The sequence below is a fragment of the Nothobranchius furzeri genome, chromosome 10 (genome assembly GCF_043380555.1).
Source record: "Nothobranchius furzeri strain GRZ-AD chromosome 10, NfurGRZ-RIMD1, whole genome shotgun sequence".
Classification (NCBI taxonomy): domain Eukaryota; kingdom Metazoa; phylum Chordata; class Actinopteri; order Cyprinodontiformes; family Nothobranchiidae; genus Nothobranchius; species Nothobranchius furzeri.
The window spans coordinates 61,297,890-61,314,624 of record NC_091750.1 but is presented as its reverse complement, the minus strand read 5'-3'; the positions used below and the strand labels follow the sequence as shown (position 1 = coordinate 61,314,624).

The following is a 16,735-nucleotide window of genomic DNA, read 5'->3' as shown; positions in this document are numbered from 1 at the left end:
GCTTGGGTGGTGATGTGAATGATAATAAAATCATATAGCTGAAATATTCCTCCTGCATTCTTCATAACGGGGAGGGAAAGGGCGACAAATGTATGCATCAGTTGAACATTGCAACATTAAACAGTGTCCAAGTTTGAAGTTTCCGCCTCTTTCACAAAAACTTCATTTATTTCATTTTAAAACACCCTTTTCTCACTTTCTCGCTGTTTCCTTTGCTGAGTCTCAACTCTTGTGGGATTCACGCAGAGAAATCAATTTTGCCTGGCCTCTTTGCCTTTGGAAGGGAACACAGGCATATATAAATATTCACATGCGGCTATTTCAGATACTCGGCTTAGGGAACGGATGAGCTGTTCTCCTGTTTCATCACAGAGACTCCATACATGCGTCTCTGGATAATTTCTCACTTTCCCTGTGCATTTTTCTTTCTGTAAACTCTCACTTTTATCTCACTGACTTTAACAGAGTCTTTCATGTCTTTTGATATGTTTTTTCTCCTGTCACCTTCTCTTTATGTCTTTTTCTTTATGCTCTTCTTTTATGTATTTATTCTTTCCCCTTCAATCACATATCATTAGTAGCTCGCTTCCTCCCCTCTCCACTTTGTTGTTCTTTTCCTCTTTACTCAGTTTTCTTTTTCATCCTTAAATCAAATACCAAATTCATCTGCTTTTTTCCTCCTGTTTTCTAACCTTTCTTTTTCCACTTTTTACCTAAACTCTGTTTTCTCTGTTTCTCTTTTTTTTTCATTTTTGCTGCAGCTTTATTTTTTTCTTTTAATGTTTTTATTTACATAAATAGGTTTAAAATTTTAATTTAGGTTTTCCTTTGAAGGCTTGGGGTGCAGTTGGTAGCACCATTGCCAGGCTTGAAGGTTGATGGTTTAAATCCTGTCTGTGCAGAGTTTGCAAATCCTCAACATGCATTTGTGGCTTTCTCCGCTTGCTGCAGCTGCAACAGTAAACATGTGCTGGTCATAAAATTAGAATATCGTGACAAAGTTGATTTATTTCAGGAATTCTCTTTAAAAAGTGAAACATGTATATTAGATTCATTCATTACACACAGATTAATATACTTAAAATGTATATGTCAAGGATTTTTATCAACAACCCAGTGCCTGCAACCAGAGAAAAATTAACCAATGACAGACAAGTATCCAGATTGCAATGAGGAGGCAGAAGCTACAAGTCTACTGCCCTTAGCTCCTGAATTCTCAGTTTATTTATAACATAAGATAAGAAAATGTGTGTGTGTGTGTGTGTCTGAATAAATGAGCATGCATTTAGGCATAGAGAAATACATATTACAGTCAAGTTATTGAATCAATGATCAAGAAGTAATAATCATAACATTTCCGTAACAGTATATTTCTCAAGTTTTGCTGATTATAACTGACAACTACTGAACATCCCAAATTCCCTATTTCAGAATATTGTGAAAACATTCAAAAATGAAGACCCCTGGTGCCACACGCTAATCAGCTATTTAACTCAAAACACTTGCAAAGCCTTTAAATGGTTTATCAGTCTAGTTCTGTAGACTACACAATCATGGAGAAGACTGCTGATTTGACAGTTGTCCAGAAGAGGACCACTGACACCTTGCACAAGGAGGGCAAGACACAACAGGTCATTGCTAATGAGTCTGGCTGTTCACAGAGCTCTGTGTCAAAGCACATTAATAGAAAGGAAAAGGGAAGGACAAGATATGGTAGAAAAAAAGTGCACAAGCAGTAGGGATAACCACACTCTGGAGAGGATTGTGAAACAAAACCCATTAAAAATATGGAGATTCACAAAGAGTGGACTGCAGCTAGAGTCAGTGCTTCAAGATCCACCATACACAGATGTATGCAAGACATGGGTTTCAGCTGTCAAGCCCCTCTCGAACAAGAGACAGCTTCAGAAGTGTCTCGCCTTGGCTGAGGACAAAAGGACTGGCCTGCTGCTGAGAGGTCCAAAGTTATGTTCTGTGATCAAAGGACATTTTACATTTTCTTTGTAAATCAAGGACCCAGAGTCTGGAGGAAGAGAAAAGAGGGGCAAAATCCATGTTACTTGAGATCCAGCGTAAAGTTTCCACAGTCAGTGATGGTTTGGAGTGCCATGTCATCTGCTGGTGTTGATGCATTGTGTTCTCTGGGGTCCAAGGTCAACGCAGCCGTCCACCAGGAAGTTTTAGAGCACTTCATGCTTGCTGCTGCTGACCAACTTTATGGAGATGCAGATTTTCATTTTCCAACAGGACTTGACCCACACAGTGCTGGACCTGGTTTAAGGACCACGGTATCCCTGTTCTTGATTGGCCAGCAACCTCACCTGACCTGAACCCCATAGAACATCTAAGTGGTATTAAGAAGCGGAAGATGCAATACGCTAGACCCAACAATTCATTAGAGCTGAAGGCCACTATCAGAGCAACATGGGCTTTCATAACACCTGAGCAGTGCCACAGACTGATGGACTCCATGCCACGCCGCGTTGCTGCAGTAATCCAGACCAAAGGAGCCCCAACTAAATACTGAGTGTTGTACGTGCTCATAGTTTTCATGCTCATACTTTTCAGTTGACCAATATTTCTAAAAACCCTTTTCTTGCATTGGTCTTAATTGATGTTCTAATATTCTGAGATGCTGAATTTGGGATTTTCATTAGTTGTCAGTTATAATCATCAACATTAAAAGAAATAAGTCTGTGTGTAATAACTGAATCTAATATAAAAGTTCACTATTTCAGTGAAATTCCTGAAACAAAATCAACTTTGTCATGATATTCTAATTTTATGACCAGCACCTGTACATGTTGGATGAAATGGCTGTTAAGCTCTCACACACCTTTCCATCAGCTCACCGTCCAATAATCACTCTCTAAATATTTGAACTTCTTAGTTTATTCCCTTTTGTCAGGTTCTACTCAGTTCCTTTGTTTCTCTTCTATATCCCTTCTGCCCTGTTTTTCTGGAAATCTTGTATGTTTTAACCTTTTTGGCCACTTTCCTTCTTCTCAGCCTTATTGTGTACACGTATAACAAATACAGGACAGGGACTCAAATCACACAGGGAGAGCACTGTTGAGCTATGGCAGACATAATCTGCAACAGCCACATCAGTATTCAGATGTGAACAGGATCATGTTGACGTTCACTTTCTAAAATAATATATTAAAAACAGAATTTTGCATTTTTACTGCTCAGGGAATTCACAGCAAACATTTAGCTTTATCAGCGCAAACCCCGGCCTCCACTTCAGAGATGCACTAAAGTCACTGCAGAGAATTGTTGTTTAATGTTGGCTCTGAACAGATACATGCAATTTGAATCAAAACACTTGATGTACAAACATTGCTCCATGACAGATTTATTTTGAATCCCTCCCTTTGCCCGTGAGACTCGTGTCTCAGAGTCCGTTGCATATTTTATGAATCTCCCTGAACTCACTGACAGCAAAGCTCTGAGCACCATTTTGAACAGAGATCTTCACTGTGCGTGATGCCTGTATGCTGGATGAACTCTTGTGAACTGCACACCCAGGCCTGATTTGGGACGTGCACCCATCAGGATACAACCAGGGAAGGATGCTGTTACTGCGGCCTCTCTCCCGTGTTCTGTCTTCTCCCCTCCGGCTGCTGCTGCTGGTCTGTTTGGCGCTGATAACTCCATCATGGATTTCTTTTCCAGATATCTCCACTGGTCCGCCTTTAAAATCCTTACTCATTCTCTTTCTCTCCCCGTTGTCAGCTTTGTTTTACAAACAGAGCGGTGATACCTTCTCAGAGCACCACCTCTCCACACACACACACACACAGTGGGCGTACACAAGCACACACATGAATACAAACCTTGTGAAAACAATCACAGCAGACAACGCACACAGAAGCGCTCTGGGTGACCTCACCTTGACCTTACACCATACACTTTCCCCCGTCCTCGTGGCTGAGACACCTCGACAGGTGTGTGTGTGTGTGTGTTGACAGACACTTTGATGCATATTTTATACAAGGTTGCTGAGTGTGCGACTAAAACTAGGACATGACGGGGGCAAAATACATCCTGGTTAAATGTGGGTGTGTTCCTCTCCCTGCAGCAGATAAATGGATGTATTGAATTACCCTCCTTTTTTCCATCCATCTGTTACTTTTTGACCATTTTTTCCCCTTTTCACTGTGTCTCACTCGGGGCTCATTTGGAGGTATGTCTATTAACCACACACAGACAGATGTGCATGCTTCCATTAACAAAAGGGAGGCAAACAAACAAGCAGCCGTTGAGGACACAATCTGTTTAATGTTATTTATAAACAGCTTTTCAGTCTGGAAATGTCCGATAACCACATAGAAAACGTTTGGGCTGCACAACAAAAGAGAGGAGAGGGGGAAAAGATGCAGAACTGTGCAGGGAAGGAGAAGAAGTGGACAGATGAGGGAAGGAGGAAGATGGAGGGAGGGCAGTGCAAGGTGCTGATTATCTTGAATAAGTCAGCAAAAAAAAAAAAAAAGAAAAAGAAACAGGCAATAAACAAAAACAAATACAGGAATATTAAAAAATATGGAAGTTCCAGCTTCGAGCTCTGAGTTCATTTTTCATGGGAACCACTGAAACAAAACCGAGCCAGCTTCCCCAGGTTTTCTTGTTCTTCCTCCCCTTTTTACCTGTTTTTTTTTTTTCTTACAAAAGTCATTCTCACAGGAACAAACAGACACAATTTACATCACCTCTTGGTTTTACAGCAGCACAAACAAGTTCACCGGTTAGGATCTCTAACCCTACTTGTCGGGACAACAACACCAGTGACGGGCTTCTGAATGTTGCTGATATTTTAGATAGATAGACACGGGGAAAAGAAAGGCGGGACCCAGCAGGAAACACACACCATCAGGTTACGGGGTCCCTGCTGTACAATTCCAGCTCATTTTTAGGTAGTCCGCAAACCAGACGCAACGTTTTTGTGCTTTTTTTCCTCAGCCTGTTGTGATTGTTGGCATTTTAGCATAAGTCGCTGTGTTAAACCCACATTTTATGACTGTATGAAGAATATAAACCATAATCCTGATGAGTTCAGGTGTCCAGATTACCTGTTTGCATTTGTACAAGATTCACTTATTGGAAATTAAGACTTTGGGTAAATTGTGCTGAAAGGAAATGAAAAAGACATCTAAAGACAAAGTTGAGAGAGAGTGTCTGTGCTTCTTGGCTCTGGGATTAGAAGACCCTGGATTAAGTGGGATTAGGAGTTTGAAGAGGGCTGTGATGAGCATGCTCCAACTGCTCCAGTTAAAGAGAGGCGCCGCGACCCCTCAGTCCTCTCTGTCCATATGATTCATGAGGATGCCCCCCCACCCCCCACGAGCCATTCTCTCTTTAGACCTAGCAGCAATATAATCCAACTCCCCAATCAGGCTCAACAATTCGTCTCTTGTGGATCAGAAAATACACAAAAAAAGAGGAAGAGAGAGGCTTTTAGTGGTTTTTCAGCTTGTTTTGCCTCTTCTGAGTCACTTCCCAGTTCATGAAACCTTTGTTTCGGATTGAGTTTGAATGGTACATAGCCTCTGCAGGATTACAGAGGAAAGTGCATATCTGTTAGAGTGAATCTGAAGTTTCGTGAGTCGGGCCGGAGCCTGCAGAAACAAAGTCGACATTTCCCAAGCAGGTTGAGAAGTGAATGAAAAATTCTCCTGCCTAAATGAGCTTTTATTGGAAAATGGCTCCCATTAGGCACTCTTGCTGTCTTGCTTCAACCCACCCACATGGCTTTAGTGTTTCTATTTCACTTTTATTTTTTAGTTACACCCACATTTGTACAAACAGATTCACAGAAATCTTCACTCACTCATGTCCGCTCAATGCGACCGGTTGGCTTTTACAGCGATCGGCTGGTTCTGAATGGCTTTTTGGTTGGGATGCAAAGGCGAGGATAAATGGTAGTGTTCAACAGAACTGGTTTAAAGAACTGGCAGTTACATTGTTGTGTCACAATTTCAGTGGCATTCTTTTAGGATGCCAAGGATACAGCCTTGCATTAAAACCACAGTGGAACGTGGGAGTAAAGCCAATTTTTCAGCAGATTGATAGTGATTACAGCTATTATCGCTAAAACTCTTCACGATGACATATTTCACTGCCGCTTTGTGTCTGCAGTACTTTGTTTCAAGATCTTAAGGTGCTATTGAGCGAACAGACCGACAGCTATAGACAGCTGTCTCAGTGTGAGTGACGGATCGGGGCTGTGCTTGCAGAGTGTTACTGAATCAAGAGGGTTAACTCTCGCTGTTTTTTTATGAAATATTAACTCATTATTTCATGAGGCTGTGCAGTTTTATGAGTGCATAAACTCAGTGAGGCGACTGACGCCGAAGAGGCAAAAAAAAAAGGTTCCCTGTTGTTTTTCTCACTGACATCATGAAAACAATGGGATTCGTTTTCTCCCTGACGTCAGCCTGTCGCGTGGATCCCTGTAAAAGTTCTGAGTAGACAGTCGTTTCCCCGCTCGGTTATCCATTTGTGCCTCCTTAAAATGCCGGGACAGGGTGTTTCAGGAGAATGAACAGTAAAGTTGCACCACGAGCACAAACAAGTCCATCTTCTGTGTCAGCGCAGGATCACAAAATATACAGACAGAAGCAGAGCTGATGAGAAACATGAAATGAAACCTGCTGAGTGGGACCCTGCTTTGTTATTAGCCCTCTGGACCCCGCTTGGTGGACCAACAGAAGTTCTGGGAATGCACTTGTTTCTCCTCCTTGAAGTCGCAGACATTCCATATTTGCCACCATCTGGAGAATAGTCTTTGTCACTCCCTTCCAGGAGAACCTGCACCTCATTGAGCCCCCCTTTTGCCTTGCGACCCCGACGGGTGCAGTTTTTGCGGCTTCCCTTGGGTGGCCGTGGCAGGGGTGAGGGTGAGGGTAAACTGTATTGGTCTCCGTGTGGGAGATATGGCCTCTGATGATGGTTGTGGTGGTTCCTGTGGCGATTTAGGTGGTTTAAAGACTCCCCGTGTTCCATCTCTCCACCTGAGGTGCCATGTCCGTGACCCTTGCTGGACAAGCAACTGGGTAGCTCCTCCTTCTTCAGCGTTTTCATGTCCCTGCCTGACAGCTCTGGTGGTGAAACACAGACTAGAGAGGAAGTGGAGCCTCTGAACCTCCGTAGCCAGTCCCAAAGCGAAAGGGCCTTGCAGTCGCACTCCCAGGGGTTGCTGTTGAGACGCAGGTATTCCAGGGCCGGCAGCAGACTCAGGGTGGACCCAGACAGCTCAGTGAGGGAGTTATTAAACAGGTAGAGGGTGGTGAGACGTGTCAGGTCATGGAAAGCCTGGCGATCAACCCACTGGATTACGTTCTGATGGAGAAGGAGTCGATCCAAGACCCCCAGGCCTCGGAAAGTGTTCTGGCGAAGGCTCCACAGTCGGTTTCCATGCAGGAAGAGATGACTGAGGTTCACCAGGTCAATGAACAGGTCATCTTCTAGAAACTCTAACTGGTTGTCCTAAAAAAAAAAAGAAAGAAAAAAAATTCAAACAAATTGCAGCACATTTATCATTTTCTTTATGGTTCTGACAAAACTTTTAAACTTCTGCTGCTTTGTATATTTAAAGGTGATGAACAATCATTTGCTGTGGTCTCTAGTAGGAATGAAAGCCTTGTAAATCGTATTCGGGGGGGGGGGGGGGGGGGGCTGCTCAGATGCACCTTAATCAGTAAGAACAAGTCAGGAGAAAGTAGCTTCAGACGACAAGTTTTGGACTCCTATTTCCTGATAATTGGACATATCACCCCAGATTAGACAACAGCAACACGACTCTGTCACTGACTTGCAACTTTGATGTTTTATCTCCACAAATAACACAAGCCTGGAGGAGTTCTGCCATGTGGTGGAGTTGCTAATGCTAACCAAGGCTAATGCTGGTCATTGATATTTAGATATTTCCACGACAACTTGACACAATGTGCCACATGGATCCACCATTGCCTGGCATGATACATGCACTACACTGTAAATTCCAGGAAAGATGGACTTTGCTAGTCAATTGGATTATCTGTAATCTCTCAGAGGGGTAGAATATATGCTGAGCTGAGTTAGAGGTCACAAAAAGATTTGTGGAATCTTTTTATGCGTATTTCTGTTTCAGGATTTGTTTAACGTTGGGGCAGGGATGGAAATATCACATAAATTGATGCAGAGATTCATAAATTCTGATGAAGACCAGGAAGAGGGAGCACATCACTCCGGTTTTAGAATCACTGCACTGGCTCCCCGTATGTTTCAGGATCGATTTTAAGGTTCTTTTAATGGTTTTTAAGTGTCTTAATGGTCTCGAGCCTTCGTATCTTTCAGAACTGCTTTAACTATATAAACCCTCGTGGTCTCTGCGCTCCTCTAGCAGCCGTCTCCTAGTTATCCCTAAAGTGAAGACACACACCCACGGTGAGGCGTCCTTTATGTATTGCCGCCCTCGCCTTTGGAACGGGCTGCCGGAGGACCTCAGGGCCGAAGGGAATGTCCAGGCTTTTAAGAATAGGCTCAAGGCCCACCTTTTTAGCTTAGCTTTTAACAGATTACTATTTATCTAGTCTGTTTACCTGTATCGCTTGTCGTATTTGTTTATATATATATATATATATATATATATATATATATATATATATATATATATATATATACCTATGTATCTCTTTTACTTAATTTTATTGACATCTTAGTGTTTTTATATGATTTTGCTTTCTTTTACTATCTTTATAATCCCTTTTAGTCAGTTACTTTCTATCCATATTAGCTTTGTTATTTTACATATTATATATTTTAATCCTCCAGTGTTTCCACTGCGGAGCCCTCTGCCTTGGGGCCGGTGGTCGGCGGCGGCGGCCAGGGCGCTCCTCGGGTAGTGCCCGGACAGTGGTGGGGGGTCTCCGCCCTCCCTCCCTGGGCGTCATGGGCCGGTGTCTCGGCTGCTGCCGTGGATCTGTTGCTGTCGAGGCAGATGGCTCCACTGATGACCCATCTGAACTCAGCCTATTGTTTACTTTGGTGTTCACGTGCGTGTGTGTGCAAGTGTATGAGTGTGTGAGTGTGTGTGTGTGTGTGTGTGTGCAAGTGTATGAGTGTGTGCGTGTGTGTGTGTGTGTGTGTGTGTGTGTGTGTGTGTGTGTGTGTGTGTGTGTGTGTGTGTGTGTGTGTGTGTGTGTGTGTGTGTGTGTGTGTGTGTGTGTGTGCGAGTGTGCAAGTGTGTGGGTGAGTGTATGTTCAACTTGGAAATTGGTTGCGGGAGGGGAAGTGTGATTGTCAATTGTTTTATACTTGGGAAGGGGGGCTGGGTTGGGAAAATGGGATCAACGGAGCCATTTTAATGTGTGAAGCACTTTGAGTTGCATTTTTTTTGTAAGAAAAGTGCTATCCAAATAAAGTTGATTTGATTTGATTTGATAAATCTACTACTGCTCATTGGGATTAGTTTGATACTACTGGTGCAAAAATGCCACAAGTTGTTATTATTTTTGCCATTGTGCTACCCGATGTCATTGTATCACGGTCTTGTTCTTGTTTGTTATCATGCTTTGCACCTCTGGGCCTATGTAAGGTAGTACTTTCTCTTTTTTATATACTTTTAATTGCATTGTGTCAAATTCATTGCCAATAAGCAGACTGAATGAACATTAGGATGCAAACAGCATCATCATTTACACAGATGCAATAAACAGCAGATGAAAGTCGGCCACTTACCTGCAGGTAAAGATATTGGAGATTATTTAGATGTGCAAAGATCCCTGGTGGCAGGCTGACTAGACCACAGTGGTACAGGTGCAGAGCATGTAGCCGACCCAAACCCAGGAAGGTGTCTGACGCGATGGCCTTTAGGTGCTTGTTGTCCCCCAGGTCAAGCTCCTCCAGCCGGTCAAAGCCGTGGAAGGTGGACGGTTGTATGTAGGAGATGTTGTTGGAGTACAGCCACAACATAGTGGTGGTGGGTGAGAAGTGGCCTCGAAGCAAGCGCTGGATCTTGTTGTTCTGCAAGAAGACACGCTCACTCTGAGCCGGGATGCCCTCGGGCACCGCATGGAAGTTGTGGGCCTGACAGGAAACGGTGCTAGGTGAAGTGTAGCAGATGCAGTCGCGGGGGCATGGCAGAGAGAGATCCAGGCCCCACAGCACCAACAGCAACTCCACACCGCCATAACCTGAGAGAGCGGGAATGAAAAGAGTGAGAAAGCATGTCTTAAATCACAGAAAAGCTTTTAAAAACTAAAACAAACATGAAAACACTTTAAAACATAAAATCATTTTGGCAGTGTTGTTATCAGAGTTTTGCACACATCTTTATTTTTGGTGTTCCCTGCAAGCGTCCTGCCAACACGCGGCGCCCACAGACACACACAGCAACCTATCATGCATGGTGTTATATCCTTTGGTTATCCTCTAAAGGTGACAGAAAATCGATGTTCCTCCTGCTTACCAGCGAACACGCAGCACACCTGTAATTTGTTCCCACAATGAGGGAAAACCAAGAAATGGGGAGGAGGCGAAGGGGGAGGGAGAAACGTCTGTGAGGGGGAATTCACCTCAAATGAATCCAGTTTGTTTATTTATTTGACTTTATTCAATTTCTGATTCCTGGCTCAGATCATCTCAGTGTTTGATGCGTCTCGGGGCTAGAAAGAAATAGAGAGAAAATAAAATAGTAGAAAAAAAACATGGGAAGCTGAAAAGGCTAAGGGTGGAGACTCACTGATCCTGGGAGGCATTTCTGAACAGAACCAGAGAAAATCCAATATCACAAACTCTCATTGGTAATGTTTTTTAAGAATAAAGAGCAGAGAATTGCGTAATATCAGCAAACATCCTTGTGCATATGGGAAGACACGTGCCGGTGAAGTGGACAGATGTGACTGACAGATGTCAGGTTGTACCAAGGCAGCGATGTTCAGTTGTAAAATGTCACCAGAGGACACAGGAGTATTATCCGGTGTACGTGTGACCTGATGTGACTGCTAATGTAACACGCGTGAGTCTGTTTGGCCAGCATGTCCGATTCCTTTCATAATAATAATAATAATAATAATAATAATGCATTGAACTTATATAGCGCTTTTCTAGACACCCAAAGACGCTTTTCACACACTCTCACATTCACACACTGCTAGTGATGGTAAGCTACTTGTAGCCACAGCCGCCCTGGGGCGGTCTGACAGAGGCAAGGCTGCCATTTGGCGCCGTCGGCCTCTCTGACCACCACTAACACAGGCAAGTTGGGTGAAGTGTCTTGCCCAAGGACACAACAGCAGGATACCCCTGCACGTTACATCTGACAAGCGTGACCTTTTTAAAGGAAGAGAAAAAAAAAATACAATAATCCAGGAAACCATCAATGTCGCCAGTCTTTTTTAAACAAACACCAAATTCACATGGTGCCGAACTTTAATAATGTGACATCATGACACGGGTGGTTTTGCAACAACTATTTAATTTTTTCTAGATTTTTCTCAAGCCTTTATTTTTGTATTAAATTTAATTTATGTGATTGTTCATTGACATGTCCATCCATCATCCATCATCCATCTTCCTCCGCTTATGCGGGGTCGGGTCACGGGGCAGCAGCCTAACCAGTGAGGCCCAGGGAATCCCAAGACGTTTCCTGGCCAGCTGAGAGACATAGTCCGTCCATCATGTCCTGGATCTGCTTGGAAAACCTCACCAGGAAGGCGTCCAAGAGGAACCCTAACCAGATGCCAGAGCCACCTCAACTGGCTCCTTTCGATGTGGAGGAGCAGCAGATCTTCTTCGAGCCCCTCCGGGATGACTGAGCTTCTCATCCAAGAGAGAGCCCAGCCACCCTGCGGATAAAACTCATTTCAGCCAGTTGTATCCGTGATCTCATTCTTTCGGTCACTACCCAAAGCTCGTGACCATAGATGAGGGAGGGAAAGTAGATCGACCCGTAAATCGAGAGCTTCGCCTTCTGGCTCAGCTCTCTCCACCACAGCAGATCAGTACAACGCCCGCATCACTGCAGACGCGGCAGCCAATCTTGTGCCCCATCTTTCCCTCACTCGTGAACAAGACCCCGAGATACTTAAACTCCTCCACTTGGGGCAGGACCTCATCCCTGACCCGGAGAAGGTGTTCTACCCTTTTTCTGAGTCAAGAACATGGTCTTGGATTTAGAGGAACTGATTCTCATCCCAGCTGTTTCACACTCGGCTGCGAACTGCTCCAGCGATAGCTGGAGATCACATTTTGATGAAGCCAACAGGACCACATCATTTATCAAAAGCAGAGACCTGATCCTTAGGCCACCAAAACCTTAACAATTGATATGTCAATTATTTGAAATAACTGACATGAGGTATGATGATTATGATCATTTAAAGAAATTATATTTTAACTTAAATCTGTGGTCCGTATGGTGGTCATCAAAGAGAGGCTCCCCGTCTTCTTCTGGAAGGATCTGAAAGCCACATCTTGCACACTCACACACACACACACACACACACACACACACACACACACACACACACACACACACAAATAGCGTTGCAGCGCTATCAGAGGGCCGCTATGGCGTGTTTTGGGCATGTTTCTGAACATCTAAACATCTAAAACCAGGAATCCGGCACTCGTGCCTGTAGCACAGTCCTGCTAATGCTGCAACAGGCTAAAACAATAGTGCGATGTAGTGCATCGTGTTTCACACTGATCACGTGGCTCTAATGCACAAACAAATAAATCCCCTTTCGTTCCCCACCCTCCTCTTCCAAAGTTTGTTTGAAGTTTACAGACTGACAATGCAGGTTGAGTTAGCATTCAAGCTAGGTTAGTGTGCTAAGCTGACTGAGACATCTGCATCCCTGCAGTGCATGCTGGGAACTGGGGCTCATTTTTGTAGATTGACAGATCCTCTTGCGGATACACAACTCTATTGGTCAATGCTCTAGGCTCACCTAATGATTCGGCCTACTGTATACAGTCCCTCCCCTGCCCTCTGTAGAGGGCAGGGGAGGGACTTGGGGCACATATAAATTATAATAGATTATCTATTGTTCTACTGCCATAGGAACAGAGTCAGATAATCACATTTAAGCATTTTTATACGTACAATTTATTTAATTTAATATTTAAATGACAAATCTGCTAACAAGTTATGTCAAACAAACTCTTTTGATCAGGAAATACCTGCAAGGCTAATTAAAGTTAGCCGTGATATTCAGTTACAGATCAACATCCATTGAGGACGTTCCAGGAAATCTGTTCAGTGTTTTCTGAGATATTCAAATAACAGACACACAAGCTGTATTTAGCATCGTTGGCTCTGTTGCAAATGGCAGACATGATCTGGAACGCAGCCATGACATTTGTTTTACTACATAATAAATAAAACAAGCAAATGCTCCCGGAATTCATTTTAATTAGTCACATTCATGTATTTAAATATTGATAAAAAGGTTAAAGCAAATAAAATAATTTCACAAACACTCATTTTTCCTCTTTTATTCCCTGGTCTCCTTCTTTTCTCTTTTTCACATGGATTCTTCTAGAGCCTCTGAACCTGACTGGTCAATTCTCACTGCTCTAAGCTGTAACACACAGCAGGTATTCAGTCCTGTGGGGCACCATGATGATGTTATCTCTGTTCTTTCCATTTTCTCCCCTCTCCTCCTCTACATTATCAGATCATCTGTGTCGCCACGTTTGCTTTGTGATTCTCAGCGATCCGGCTCTTCCTCTGCAGCCTCATCTCCAGGCAGTGGCCCACCTGCTGTGCCTGTTAATTAGGTGTTTTAACGTGTGAACTGTATGTTTTTGTTTACAAATGTCTTCCAGTTTCATACTGAGAAACACTTGGAAGCACTTGACTGGACTGTAGTGTGTTTTATTGTCAATAACACTTATCTGGTTATTGTTAGCCTAAATTTTATGGTTAAGCCTCACATAGAAACTGGATACAGTACAATAATAAATGAACCAGCAAGCATTTTTTACTCAATTTGTCTCCTTGACACATGCTCATACTAGTGCTCCTGGCATTAGTTTGCATTTCCAATTGCTTTTGGTCCCTTGTTGCCTTTTGTTTACCCCTGCAGTCTTTCATTTTTTACTCTCATCACTCAGCTCTCCATAAAAACCATCCTCTCTCCGTCTGTTCTTCCAAATCATGTCTGCCACCTTTCTGCCATTTTTTGATCACACTCTCCGCTGTTTGAGTGCTTGCCATTTGAAGGTAATGTGCTCATTGAAAAAGCATTTCTGTAATACTTTACAACAAGGGTCCCTTTATTAACTTTACTTAGGGCATTATTAAGCTTTAATAAACAAAAAGTCCCTTTATTAACATTACTGTTATTGTTAACTATTAAGTGTCCTTAAGGTTAGGACAAAAGGACGGGGAGGGTTTCTGCTTAGTAATGCATTACTTAATATGGTTAAAAAGCTGTTAATACTTTATTTAATAGTTTATTAATGGTTAATAATGCACTTAGTAACATTAATAAAGGGACCCTTGTTGTAAAGTATTACCAGCATTTCTTTTAAAGGGACACTAGACAGTTTTGCTTGCTTTTAGAACCTCCTAGTGTCTGTGGTCAAAGCAAAAGTGGGGGGGGGGGCTGCTGCTGCTACTGCTGTTGTTGTTAGGATCGCTGGCTGTAATGCACATAACACACAAACTTGCAATATATGGATGGACAACACCTGTCCCCCTTCAGCTCGGCTGTGACTGCACTAACCTGTCCTGTGTGACCCTCACCATGTAACCCTCATGTCCATGCTGTCTTTGGAGAAGCAGATAGGAGACAAGATCTCCTGTAACTTAAAATGAACCAAAGTTTCCTCCCAGTTTCTCTTTAAGCTGAATTTAACATCAGTTTATCATCTTGAAACAAAAGAATACAGTAGAACAAAAACTTCTATCTTCTATTTCTCTCTCCTTTTAACTTCTCCGTGTCCCCAAATAAGAGACACATGATTACGCTGCAGCCGCCTTCACTGACCCCGCTCCCACCCCAAGACCGGATCTCCCGACACCACAGCACTCGGTCTGACTGAGCGCTTCCAGGAGAAACAATAATGAAATGAAATTATACCTTTCTCAGTGGTCTAGTGGTAGAGTGTCCGCCCTGAGACTGGGAGATCAGGGGTTCGACTCCTGGTGGGGTCATACCAAAGACTTTGAAAAAATGGGACCCAATGCCTCCCTGCTTGACACTCAGCATTAAGGGGTTGGGGGGGTTAAACCACCAAATAGTTCCCGAGCGCGGCTTGTCTGCAGCTCACCGCTCCCGGGGGATGGGTCAAATGCGGAGAATACATTTCGCACACAAACTGTGTGTGTGACAACTAATGGAAAAAAAAAAATTATGAAAATAATAACGCGTGTTTGGAGGAGCGTCCTCCGATCCTCTCTTGTGTAAGCAGACAATCTCTCTCTCTCTCTCTCTCTCTCTCTCTCTCTCTCTCTCTCTCTCTCTCTCTCTCTCTCTCCCTCTCTGTCACTGATCGAGCGAGCGGAGCGCGCCACGCGACAACCCGCTCAATTAACACAATTTACAGACCAAATCCAACAGAACCGATCGGGCTGATTCGGTTCGGGATCGGTCTCAGGTTACAACTCCAGCGCTCAGCCCTGCAGTACCGCATGAAGGCAGACCAACGTTTCCTACCCGGTAAATGTGGAGAACACCGCTCTGACAGATTTGGATGCTACACTGGTGCCGCCGTTAAAATAACAAAATTACATTCCACTATAACTGATTATAGTACTCTTCTATGATGCAGAATGCCCGCATCTCGATGCATTGATTATTTGATTATTTTTCTCAGCTCTATCTATCCTACACCTCCCGGGCGGCCTTTGGTGGGTGGGGGGTGGGGGGGATGCTCACGGGGTTTGGGGGCCACAAAGAGAGGGCTCACGGGCTGGACGTGGCCCGCGGGCCGCCAATTGAGGACCACCGATGTAAAGGGTTATTTTAGCACATGCTGGTTCAGGGAAACTATTTAAAATATGAAAAGGTTGCATAGTATGCCTTTAAACAAGAGTTATTGATGACAGCTGCAAATCTGCAAAAACTGTTAGATTCTAGAAACATATGGTTATTCCTTCCCTTTTTTACATATTTTTAAACATCAAAAGACTTGATTCCATCACTTTTTAAAATGTGCTATTTTGGATTTCAAACCTTATTAATGGCACAGTTAGCCACGACATACGGCTGACACTGAACAAATTCATATGTAAGGATAAACTCTCAGTAGAGAGCTTTGAGCTATAGAAAAAAACGCTCACATTTAATTCTTTATAGTGTCTTTTCTAAGGTGTTAAATTTGACTCAGGGTTAGCTCCCGCTGATTTGTGCAAAGTATAAATGAATCTAAGAGTTTCATCGCCCAGTTTAAGCACCAGGCACCTTGTTAAAAACAGAGAGCATGAACTAAATTCTCACTTCTTAAAAGAATTAAGACTTCACAAAAGAAAAGGGTTTGTTCAGTTTAGCCCCTTTGCGGAGTCTTTTATACACTCAGTTACTTTAGTTTCTCAAATGTCTGTCCACAAAGCTTCAAACTGCCCACAAAAAATACACTTGGAGGAAAAATAATCTGCTGCTCTAACAGCTTTCCCACTTCTGGGAAAGCTTTTCATAAAAACGTTGAGCCTGGCTGCAGGGATTTGCATTAGTGAGGTTGGACACTTTTGCTCGCTGTTCTTATCTGGCTCGAAGGCACATTTCCATTTCATCTCACAGGT

General features: G+C 43.3%; 1 protein-coding gene across 1 annotated transcript in view; it reads right to left on the bottom strand.

The window, feature by feature from the left end:
* Positions 1-4,264: 4,264 nt before the first annotated feature.
* The window catches only part of LOC107386906 (reticulon-4 receptor-like 1), a 157,116-nt gene continuing 144,645 nt past the window's right edge, over positions 4,265-16,735 (bottom strand). The window contains exons 2-3 of the mRNA XM_015961570.3: positions 9,721-10,175; positions 4,265-7,488 (exon numbers count right to left, since the gene is read on the bottom strand). Coding sequence (XP_015817056.1) covers positions 6,589-7,488; positions 9,721-10,175 — 1,355 coding nt within the window. The 3' untranslated portion in view covers positions 4,265-6,588. The remainder of the gene's footprint in view (positions 7,489-9,720; positions 10,176-16,735) is intronic.